The sequence below is a fragment of the Hemitrygon akajei genome, chromosome 14, assembly GCF_048418815.1.
Source record: "Hemitrygon akajei chromosome 14, sHemAka1.3, whole genome shotgun sequence".
NCBI lineage: Eukaryota > Metazoa > Chordata > Chondrichthyes > Myliobatiformes > Dasyatidae > Hemitrygon > Hemitrygon akajei.
The window spans coordinates 57,123,931-57,136,624 of NC_133137.1; the positions used below are offsets into that span (position 1 = coordinate 57,123,931).

General features: G+C 41.8%; 1 protein-coding gene across 5 annotated transcripts in view; it reads right to left on the bottom strand.

Annotated features, from left to right (window-relative positions):
- Positions 1-12,694, bottom strand: part of pde3a (phosphodiesterase 3A, cGMP-inhibited) — a 521,929-nt gene that overhangs the window by 58,360 nt on the left and 450,875 nt on the right. For all 5 annotated transcript variants that reach the window (XM_073066138.1, XM_073066136.1, XM_073066135.1 and 2 more), the window contains 2 exons: positions 4,233-4,309; positions 2,267-2,457 (listed from right to left, as the gene is read on the bottom strand). In XM_073066138.1, the coding sequence (XP_072922239.1) occupies positions 2,267-2,457; positions 4,233-4,309 (268 nt within the window). The remainder of the gene's footprint in view (positions 1-2,266; positions 2,458-4,232; positions 4,310-12,694) is intronic.

Sequence of the window (12,694 nt, forward strand, 5' to 3'; positions counted from 1 at the left end):
CTGTGCTTATAGAGATCAGGATGGAGATGTTGCCAATCCAAAGTGACTGGGGTCTGCAAGTGTGGAAATCGAGGATCCAATTGCACAAGGAGGTATTGAGCCAAGGTCTTGGAGCTTATTGATTAGGTTTGAGGGGCTGATGGTATTGAATGCTGTGCTGTAATCGATAAAGAGCATCCTGGTGTATGCATCTTTGCTGTCCAGATGTTCCAGGGTTGAGTGAAGAGCCAATGAAAGGGCATCTACTGTGGACCTGTTGCTCCAGTAGGCAAATTGGAGCAGATCTAAGTCACCTCTAAGGCAGGAGTTGATATGTTTTATCACCAGCCTCTCAAAACACCTCATCACCGTGGATGTAAATGCTACTGGGCGATAGTCATTGAGGTAGATAGATAGATAGATAGATAGATACTTTATTCATCCCCATGGGGAAATTCAACTTTTTTCCAATGTCCCATACACTTGTTGTAGCAAAACTAATAACATACAATACTTAACTCAGTAAAAAATATGATATGCATCTAAATCACTATCTCAAAAAGCATTAATAATAGCTTTTAAAAAGTTCTTAAGTCCTGGCGGTTGAATTGTAAAGCCTAATGGCATTGGGGAGTATTGACCTCTTCATCCTGTCTGAGGAGCATTGCATCGATAGTAACCTGTCGCTGAAACTGCTTCTCTGCCTCTGGATGGTGCTATGTAGAGGATGTTCAGAGTTTTCCATAATTGACCGTAGCCTACTCAGCGCCCTTCGCTCAGCTACCGATGTTAAACTCTCCAGTAATTTGCCCACAACAGAGCCCGCCTTCCTTACCAGCTTATTAAGACGTGAGGCATCCCTCTTCTTAATGCTTCCTCCCCAACACGCCTCCACAAAGAAGAGGGCGCTCTCCACAACTGACCTATAGAACATCTTCAGCATCTCACTACAGACATTGAATGACGCCAACCTTCTAAGGAAGTACAGTCGACTCTGTGCCTTCCTGCACAAGGCATCTGTGTTGGCAGTCCAGTCTAGCTTCTCGTCTAACTGTACTCCCAGATACTTGTAGGTCTTAACCTGCTCCACACATTCTCCATTAATGATCACTGGCTCCATATGAGGCCTAGATCACCAAGGTCACCAAGCTCTTCTTGGGCACTGGCATAATAGAAGCCTGCTTGAGGCAGATGGGTACCACACACTGCTGAAGCAAGAGGTTAAAGATCTCAGTGAACACACCAGTCAGTTGATCAGCAAAGGTCTTTAGTACATGGCTGGGTATCCCATCTGGGCCAGATGCTTCTCGTGGGTTCACCCTCCTGGAGGTTCCCACCTTCCAGGTCATGCCCTTTTCTCAGCCTCAGTCCGCCAAGAGAATCAGTATCACAATCAGGTTTAACATTGACTGTTGTGAAACTTATTTTGTTACAGCAGTACTGTGTATGACATAAAAATCACTGTAAGTTATAATAAATAAATAGTGCAAAGGGGAAAAAGTGAGGAATAAATGAGGTAGTGTTCATAGATTCATGGACTATTCAGAAATACTGTGGCAGAGGGGATGAAGTTCTTGCTAAAACATTGATTTTTGGTCTTTAAGTTCCATTCAGGTTCAGGTAGCCTAAAATAACCACATTGGCAGGTTGAAGAAGAGCTTCTCTTCAACCATTCAATTCTTCAAGGTCAAATTGTTCCTTTATACTAGCGTTGAGATTCATTTTCTTCAGACATTTACAAAAGAAGCAAAGAAATACAATAGAATTTACAAAAAAACTATACATAAGCAAAGACTGACAGACAACCAATGTGAATAAAAAGACAAACTGCAAATTAAAAAATTAATACTGGGAATATGTGTTGACAGTCCTTGAAAGTGTATCAGTAAGAGGTAGAAAAGAAAACCAAAGCAACCAGAGGAAACCCACGTGGTTACGAGGAGCACTTCCTTATCGAGAGTGGTGGGAATTGTGTACCATGACTGGTGATCACTGGTTCTGAAAAACAATCCACTAGCTCCTATACTACTGCCCTACCTCAGTACCTTAGTACAGTACAACTTCAAACAACAATGGATTTTGTAATTCTGTTCCAATTGTGTTCTTTATTGTAAAAATAATGTATAATTTGTTTTTCTGTGTAAGATGTGTGCCTGTGATCCTATGCAAGTACGTTTTTTTCACAGTACTTGTGCATCAACAATAAACTTGACTTTGACTATAACAACATCACTGCCGAAAGCTTCTGCAGCTTTAGACAGACAAAACATAATTCGCATAAGCATACCTCAGCTGGAATCAAGTGGTGTAACGTGATGTCCTCTGGTCTGTAGAGTCTGCAGTCAGATTCTTTGAGAGATTGTTCTAAGCCTTTTGCAGAGGATTCCTGATCGTCGTCATTCTGCGCGATGTCACTGCTATCACTATTATTCGTCTCATGGGTGCTGTCATAGTCAGAGGTTGCTTGAGCAGGGTCATCTGCAAGATACAAATGTTTAAATAGCCATCACTATATTGTGACTCAATGCAGGACCTGCTGCCTCTTGGTCCACAGACTGGAAATCATGAAATGTCCTGTCTATAGGAACACAACTGTGATTCCCTTAGTGTCTGCTCATCAGAACCTCATCTTTGAGATTAGTAAGCTTGCAGATGACACTAAAATAGTGTCCTACACAATGAGGATCGTTCTTTAGAATTACAGAGAGAACGTGATCAGCTCAGAAATGGGCCGACAATGGCAAAAGCAGTTCAATTCGGATACGTGCAAGGTGTTACAATTTGGGAAGACCAGTCAAGGTGGGACTCTCACAGTGAACAGGTCCCTTTGGAGTGTTGTAGAAAAGAGTACATGGTTCGCTTGAGGACTGGTTGAATTCACAAAAGTGTGGATTGTAGGAAGTCTGAATCTGGCACTGTGTGAGGAGGGACACTGAGACTGTGAGGAGCAGTGAGCGAGACTCTGAGGGGATACAGTGAGTGAGACTGTGTGGAGAACAGTGAGTGAGACTGTGTGGGGAACACTGAGAGAGACTGTGTGGGGAACAGTGAGAGAGACTGTGTGGGGAACAGTGAGTGAGACTGTGTGGGGAACACTGAGAGAGACTGTGTGGGGAACAGTGAGAGAGACTGTGAAGGAACAGCAAGAGTGACTGTGAGGGGGAGACTGACAGAATCGATGTTCAGTAATATTGGCAGTGTTACTCTTCACCATCTGTTATGGAGTGAGACTTGGAACACAAGTAGGGATGGGAGAAAATGACTTATTGCTATTATGTGTTTGAGTTGACAATAAATAACATTCAAACAAACCCCAATAATGCACTGTAAACCAACTCAATACTTTTGACTGGGTCAGTGCTGAGTACACAGAAGCAAGCAAGCCCTTCTACATCATAAAGCCCAGCATCCTGTCACAGAATGCTACTGACCTAACGACAACTTCCACTCACCACCATTCAGGGCCCCAGACAGTCCTTCCAGGTGAGGCAACACTTCATCTGTGAGTTGGCTGGTGTGGTGTACTGCATCCGGTGCTCCCAGTGTGGCCTTTTATATATTGGTGAGACCTGACGCAGTCTGGGAGACCGTTTCGCTGAACACCTATGCTCGGTCTGCCAGAGAAAGCAGGATCTCCCAGTGGCAACACATTTTTATTCCACGTCCCATTCCCATTCTGATATGTCTATCCATGGCCTCCTTTACTGTCAAGATGAAGCCACACTCAGGCTGGAGGAACATCACCTTATATACCGGCTGGGTAGCCTCCAACCTGATGGCATGAACATTGACTTCTCTAACTTCCGTTAATGCCCCTCCTCCCCTTCTTACCCCATCCCTGACATATTTAGTTGTTTTTTTTTTCTCTCGCTCTCTGCCCATCTCCCTCTGGTGCTCCCCCCCCCCCCATTCTTTCTCCCGAGGCCTCCCGTCCCATGATCCTTTCCCTTCTGCAGCTCTGTATCACTTTCACCAATCACCTTTCCAGCTCTTAGCTTCATCCCACTTCCTCCGGTCTTCTCCTATCATTTCGTATTTCCCACTACTTTCAAATCTCTTAGTATCTCTCCTTTCAGTTAGTCCTGACTAAGGGTCTCGGCCCGAAACATCAACAGTGCTTCTTCCTATAGATGCTGCCTGGCCTGCTGTGTTCCACCAGCATTTTGAGTGTGTTGTGTGACAACTTCCACTGTCAGGTAAATGAACACTAACCCTTAATTAAGTTTAGACTGATACTGGCTTGAAGAACTTACCTGTCCGGTGCAGTGTGGTCTCCACTCTTCCCCCCATGCTTTCCGAGTGTGTCAGCTTGCTGAATGGCCGACCACAACTGCAATATCAAATAGACAGAAGTAGGCATCTTTAAACAATGAGTGGACCTAGGTGCCATTTCACGTTTTCTGCTTCCGGGTTTGCAATCAGTGCTGTATGTAAGGGTACTGCTTTATGCTACAGCTGTTCAGAGACCGCTCAACTCCACAATTCTGCTGAGCCTGTGGCTGTAAGGTTTTCACCACTACCATCTCCTCAAAAGGTAATAGCTAGAGGCCTTCTCCTTCTCCTTCACGTGACCAATGACCTGATGCACCACTGCTAATCTCTGATTTGTGCTGTGTTAGTGTTACACTGATACTAAATGGATTCACAGACAGAAATTTACACCCTCATATACATTCCTATCAACACCTTGGCCTTAAAATCCTCTTCTGGACCCTTCCAAAGCTCACTCCTTTCTCCTTCTAGTGCCCCTTCCCTTTCCCTTTCTCCCTTTGTCTACTCTCTTCTCCTATCAGATTCCTTCTTCTTCAGCCTTCATGTTTTCTACCTATCACCTCCGAGTTTTTTACTTCATCTGCCTCTCCCCTACCCAACTACCTTCCCCCTCACCTGGCTTCAACTATCACCTGCCACCTTGTACTCCTTCCCCTCCTCCCACCTTCTTATTCTGTTTCTTCCCCCATCCACCCTTCCTTTCCTGATGAAGGGTCTCGACCCAAAACGTCAACTGTTTATTCCTCTCCCTAGATGCTGTCTGACTGCTGAGTTCCTCCAGCATTTTGTGTGTGTTGCTCTGGATTTCCAGTACCTTGAGAATCTCTTTTACTTATGATCTGCTTCTCAACTTCGCATGTTTTCTTGACATCCCCTCTGAAGTTTTGCTCATTACTCAATGTTCCCTTCAACAGACCATGAAGTTTCAAGCCTTCAGAGGCCTAGGTCTCAGACTCTGAACTTGAATTTCCATTCAAGTGCTCCCTTTGCCCCTTTGAAAACGTTATTCCTACACTTCATTCCCAACTCCCAGATCAAATGCGACACATTCATTTCTTCCTTCATTTTGAAGCACGTGGATCTTTATTTGTAAGATGACAATGTGCATCACATAAATGCAAGCTGACATTGCAACAACTCGATTCCATTCCACTGAATGCATTTGGGAAATAGCTTTGAAAGTCAAGGTAATCATATCAAATTTCTCAGTAATGATCAGAATGAGTGAACAGACTGCAGCTTATTCTTTAATCCCAAAAAGCAAAGCCTGATAAGTTTTGGAACATTTCAGTAGTGACAGAAAAGGTGTTTCAATAGTGGACAGAGCATGGAGCTAAGGGCTGTAAAAAAGAACAGACTGCCAATCAAATCAGTTCAGGAGATGCTGCTTTAACCCAAGAATGTGAGAATGGAGAACTGGTAAACAATTGCTCCGGTGACATGCTGGATTAAGAGTTAGCTGGATAAAACTATTGGATGGAGTGCAGATCTGCGACTATGGTTGGCTGAAGAAGGGTGAAAGAACGGTTATACCAGTTAGGTTTAACAATCTGGTTCTATGTAAATCTGCTTTATATCTGTGTGTGCTTCAATGATCAACATTGACCCGATAGTCAGTTTTAGACATTATACATTATAAACAAGGCTTAGTCTAAACTTTGCTTTGTCACTAAAACCACTGTTCTGAAGTATCCTGATCATAATTTTTAAGTGTTCTGATGTAATTTGGCTGATATTGAATTCCCTGTGACTGCAACAAATTTAAAGATTCATTCCCGTTTTTCCACATCAGTGTCTGCCTACACTTACACTTACTCATTTCATTCACTTCTTCAAACTATGTTCAAAAATACCCTAGCTTTTTTATTTACAGGCATGAGCAATGTGAAATAAAAACAGAAAATGCTGGGGACACTGAGGCTAACTACCATCTGTGCAAGGAGAACTGCAGATTAAAGAAGGGCCATTGATCTGAATGCATTCACAAATGCTGCATGACCTGCTGAGTATTTCCAGGACTTTCTGCTTTTAGTTATGTTCTTATGATAAACAGAAGCAACTTTCCGGCAGCATCTGTAAAATCACGCATTCCAGAGGTGGGTTGCTCTAAGAATATCATCTCCTGTTCAAATAGACAACTGTTCTACGATGCCTATCAAATAATTTTAGATAGACAATATCATATGATCAATATCAATTACTAAACTTAATTACTTCGACTGACATAGCAGGAAAACAGGCCCTTCAATCCACTGAGTTCACACTGACCATCATCCACATACCACACACACAGATTCTAAACTAGTCCCATTTTATTGCCTCCATATTCTCACCACCCCACTCCCCAGATTCTATAGACCAGGGGCAATTCACAGCGGTAGATTACCCTATTGACTGATATGTCCTGGGAACATGGGAAGAAACTGGAGCACTTGGAGGAAACCCATGCAGTTACAAGGAAAATGTGCAAACTCCACATGGGTAGTGCTCAAGGTCAGGTTTGAATATGAGATACTGGTGCAGTGAGGCAGTGGTTCCATCTGTTGCAAATCTCTTCTGTAGCAGGAAGATAGCAAGGAATTCTTCAATATCCTTTTTTTTTTTCATTTTATAAACATTGGTGGGAATCCTTAACTGGGTAAAGTAGAAATGGATGTCTAATTGGTGACTGGTGACTTGCCAACACTCTCGTCACCCATGCTGCTGTTGAGTAAATACAAGTTCAGATTTAGATTCATTTACTTATCACATGCACTTTGAAACATACAGTGAAATGAATCGTTTGCGATAATAACTAACATACAACATACCAAAGGATGTGCTGGGGGCAGCCCAAAAGGTGTTGCCACACATTCTGGGACCAACCTAGCATGTCCACATTAATCAGCAAGATAAAACAGAACACAACAAGCAACAGAACAGCAACTACAAAACAAGCCCATTTCCTCCCTCCCACACTCACAAGGACAGTCCTCCAACCCCAGGCCTCTGGGGTTCTACTCTCCAGGCTTCAACTTTTGGATTTTCAATCATTCTTTGGGCTTCGGCCTTTTGTAAGTGTTTTCAGTGCAGCCCATTTCCCTTCCACTAACCCAACCACCAGGTGATACACCAATAGTTATGCCTTCCACTCTTCAGGGTGCAGAGAAAGAGCAGCGGGTGGATTACTTTCCATGCCTTGCGGCTGTCTCACAATTCCTCTGGTCTGTTGGGACACCTGTCTCCAGATGGCCAAAGGAAGCGGAAAGACAAGGCAAGCTTGGAGTCTAAGAAACTCGTCCTGCTTCCTTAACAAAGCAAAACAAACTCAAGTCAGGTGGAGAAACCATTAAGTATTCAAGGAAAGAGCATCTGGAGATAGATGTCTTATGGAATGAAGGTTTCCATCCCCATTATTTTGCTGAAACAGCATATTGGAGAACCCATTACATTGCACCTCCAGTGATTCAAGTTATCAATAAACTTGAATTGTCATCAGCTTTTCCTTTCATTCCAACTGAGTTATACTACAAGGAAAATAATCAAGTGACATTTTAAAAGTATGACTCTAATACTAGCAGCAATGCTGATCCCATTTGAGCTTACTTTCTGTTAATCTCACTTTCATTACTTGCCAAACATACTTTTCTTCACTTTACACATAACAGCACAGGGAAGATGTTTTTAAAGCATCTCAGTTATCAGATTGGCTCTATGATAGGAAAAATAATTACCACACTTTGAAGTATGTCCTCTGCTTTACCCAAATGACTAGTGAAAACCTGAGTGTTTAACAATGTTACCAGTTTACCTATTATCAGCTTCTGTGACTAATTTATCATTAAGGCAGAGAATGGAATCCTCACTGATTTGGTTTGATGGAAACAATACCTTTCACTGTATGTTTCAATGTACATGTGACAAATAGAGTTAGTATTTGATCTTTACCAGATCTACCCTCTGTCACTCTCTCTCTCTCTCTCTCTCTCTCTCACTCTCTCACACACACACACTTACTTACAATATGGGAGGAGGCCTGTTGTGATGCTGACCATCCTTAAACAACTTACCGTATTATAAAATTAACACCAGCCAGTAATTGGAAAATTTTAATTCTCGCCTAAACTGAGATGATATTTGTTCAGGTTTCTGTGTGACCTGCTCTGATCAGAATGCATTAAATTACTTTGTGTTTTACAATCCCTTTTAAATAAATATCTATTGGAACTATTTATATAATAGCTGTCAGGCCACATTAGATTGATATTAATATTAAACAGGTTCTCATAAATTTTTTTGCAGCAGAGTAATTGATACTCTGCAAGTTCCACATCTTTTTGGAATCCAAGTATACAGCATGTTGAGGTCTTGTTACTCTCCTTTTGCAACTCAAAGCCTAATATCTTGAGCTTTTTTGTGGACTGGGGGGGGAGGGGTTAAGGGCTGCCAAGATCAACATTTATTGCTCTGGAAGTGTTGCTCTAATAGAACATTGCACTTTGTGAGATGCAGTTAATCCCCCACTATATAAGGAGTTCCAATGACCAATTAAATGTGAAGGCTCAGTAACATATTTTCAAATTGGGGTACAGGGGTGGGTTGCATCCTGGAGGGGAACGGGAACACAATGGCGATTTCCACTGCAATGTTTGACTTCCTATCTATGCAGCACCAGAACACAAGAAGATAGGAGCAAGATTTGGCCACCAGGCCCCTCAAGCCTACTCCATTATTTACTATGATTCCATTCTGGCCTCAACTTCTGTTTGATGCCAGTTCCTCAATCTTATAAATATTTCTCTCTGTCCACATTAAATATCTTTTAAGCTCTGGCCTCCACCAGCTCTAGGAGCAAAGATTTCCAGAGATTCACCATGTTCTGAGAGAAGAAATTTCTATGCACCTGAGTTTTAAATGACCAGGCCTTTTTTGTAGCTGTGCGTCCTCATTAATGACTGTCCCAATATCTCAGGGCCTACTCTGTCAAACCCCTGAGGATCTTATGTCTCTGAATAAGGTCACTCCTCATTCTTCTAAACTCCAAGGAATCCAGTTACAAATTGTCTTGCCTTTCTTGATAGGGCACTCCAAATGCTTCGACTTTTATCTTGCACCTACAGGCTTTGTTGAGAATGGGGATTTTCTTGTGATGCACCTAAGAAATATCTGGATAAGCAATTGGATCACCTAGGCATTGAAAGCTACAGGTCATGTGATGGTAAATGAGATCAGTGTAGGGGGGTGCCTGATAGTTAGTATGACTAAGCATTGTAAGCATGGTATTTTGGTGCCAGAATGTACAGCAACACGTGCAGGCTGCCCCTAGCACAACATTGGGTATGTTGGTTGCTAACATAAAAAAAACGCATTTCACTGTATGTTTTAAAGTATAGTGAATTCCAGTTAATCTGGACTCATCAGGACCAGTACATTTTGGCTCAAAAAAAGCAGCTGCCCCAATTAGCCAAGTTTCATGGAAATAGTTTAAAAGATACTTTTAAAAACACACTGTTTATCTGAGTAGCAAATTATGTACTTAAATAAAATAAAGAACAAATTAGAACACTATCGATATTACCACAGTACTATAGAATTGTGCATTAGTTCCAAGAGTTATAGATGGAGGAATTCATCCAGTATATGCTGCTGTCTTCTTTTGACTGAATGTAAGTCAGGGTTTCCCAACCTTTGTCATGTCATGGGTGAATACCAATAGGTTGGGAACCCCTGCTGTAAATGAACAAAATCAGAAAATGGACTGCCTTCATGCAATGCATCCTCCAAATTTTAATTTTCATTGTAACATTCAAGATGATTGGTTATACCTTCAAATTCTACTTGTTGATGTAGTGAAATAGTTTAATTTTAACTCATGGCCGTTTCTGGTATCTCCAAGCCTAAATGCTTGAAACCACAGTGAGCAAAACAATTCTAAGTAGTCTTACTGCTTTTTTCTCGGCAACTATCAGTGAGAAAAATCACTGCTTTTTGAACACAAGCACACACAACTGACGCTATTTAAAAACTGTTCACTCTAAGCATGGTGTAGTGTCTAACAGCCACACAAGTGCACACAACTGATGGTAGTTAGAAAGTGTTTGGCAGCAGTTTTTTACCCCAAGTAAATGGAGTAGTGTCTCAAAAACAAACAAGGCAATCCCTGCCATTTTCTCAATTAATTCTTGTTCTTTAAGAATTGTCCCAAGTAAGCAGCTGCCTTGATTAACTGATGGCCTAATTAACTGGAAGGCACTGTAAATGAATCCGGATGCTGTTGATCTTAAGTCAGGCGATTCAAAAGAGCAGCTTTAAATGAGTCAAGCACCCCAGAAAACTGCTTCAAGATCATAATGACTATGAGACTTGTTGCTAGGTTTGAGCACAATGTCTGCTCACTGATCTCAGACAAGGCTTTAGCTGAGACCTCTGTTTTTTTTTCTCCAGGTGTTTTGCTTTTCTTACAAAGTCCAAAGACATAAAGTCATGCTGGTTGGAAGTTACTGTAAATTGCCCCTGGTGTGATGGATAGCAGGAAACTCGGGAGATGGCTTCATGTGGAAACCCCAAAGCCCAAGAACAGAAATGTCTACAGTGGTGGGTACAGCCCAGTCCATCACAGGTAGAGCTCTCCCCACTATTGAGCACATTTATATGGAGCTGCCACAAGTAAACAGCATCCATAATCAAGACCACATCATCCAGGCCATGCTCCCTTCTTGCTACTATCTTTACACAGCTGATACAGAAGCCTTAGGTCCTACACCCCCCAGGTTCAGGAACAGTTATCCAACAGGGTCCTGAACCAGAATGAGTAACTTCCACTCACCACAACTCTGAACTGACCCACAACCTAAAGACTCACTTTCCACGACTCTACAGCTCATATTTTCAGTATTAATTATTGTTTTTATTTGCACAATTTGTCTTCTTTTGCACATTGGCTGTTTAGGTTTTTGTAAATTCTATTGTATTTCTTTATTTTACTCTAAATGCTAGCAAAAAAATGAGGGAAAAGATGGGTAGGTGGGGGAGGAGGGATGAAGTGAGAAGCTGGTAGGTGATAGGTCAAAAAGGTAAAGGGCTAAAGAAGAGAAATCTGAAAGGAGAAGAGAGTGGACCATGGGAGAAAGTAAAAAGTTGGTGGGGGGGAGAAGCCCCCTTTCTCCTACTGGTTCCCCTCCTTCTTCGCTATCCCTTGTGCTCCACTTTCCTCTCCTATCAGATTCCTCCTTTTTCAGCCCTTCAGAAAATGAATCTCAAGCTAGTATATCCTAACACAGAGATGTTTTGATAATAAATTTACTTTGACTTTGATCAACATGTGAGTGAAGGGGAAAGCGACAGGGTGGAATGCAATCAGTAAAATTACTCTGCGAACCAGGATAGATTTGATCGACCAAACAATCTTCTTTGACATCATTAGAAAATATAATATGAAATATGAAGATCATGGACTAGTTTCGACTTTCTCAGGACAGGTGGGGAATATTGATGCGTGTTGATATCAGCTCAGTTTCATGACTGAAGCACCCGGTCAACTCCATCTGTTCAGCTCATTAATAGACCCTATTAGCAAGTGGCCATTATTATGAATGGCCTGCTATGCAATGTTTAACAGAAGCCAAAGAGGTATAGGTCAAAGGGCACACATGGTATCCAAAAATCGAGCATCAAATTTCACATACAATGCAATCTTGAAGTAGTTTTATTTAAATGTTTATTTTTTGAAACAAAAGAAACCCATACTCAAACAGAATTAAACAACATCCAATCCTCTTCATCACTGTTACAACTTCAGCCTGTACTTATATAATAGTTTTAATGTAATAAAATGCTCCAAGGCATGTTACACGGATATCATCAAAAACACAAGTGAATAGTATACCTCAAAGGGCAATATCAGAACACCCATGTAGGGTATTCCATGTATTCACCACACTCTGTGTATAAAAATTATCTCTGATATCCCCCTCCCTTACTTTCCACAAATCACCTTAACATTATGCCTTATGGAATTAGCCATTTCCTCCCTAGGAATATGTCTTTGGCTATCCACTTAATTTATGCCTCTTATCATCTTATATACCTCTATCAAATTGCCTCTCATTCTTTCTCACTCGAAAGAGAAAAACCCTAGCTCACTCAACATAGTCATCAGCTATGCTCTCTAATCCAGGCAACATCCTGGTAAATCACCACTGCACCCACTCTAAAGCTTCCACATCCTTCCTATAGTTAGGTGACCAGAACTGAACACAATATCCTAGTATGGTCTAACCAGAGTTTTGTAGAGCTCACAGCTCTTGAACTCAATCCCCCGACGAATGAATGCCAACTAACTATCAAGAGGAGCAGAACTACAAGACAGTAAGCACAAATGCAAGAGGCGGTTGAGGTTTCCCGTCTGTTCCACTCTCACAATTTCTGTGGAGCCTGTACTGCCTCAATTCCAGTCCGTTTTGCA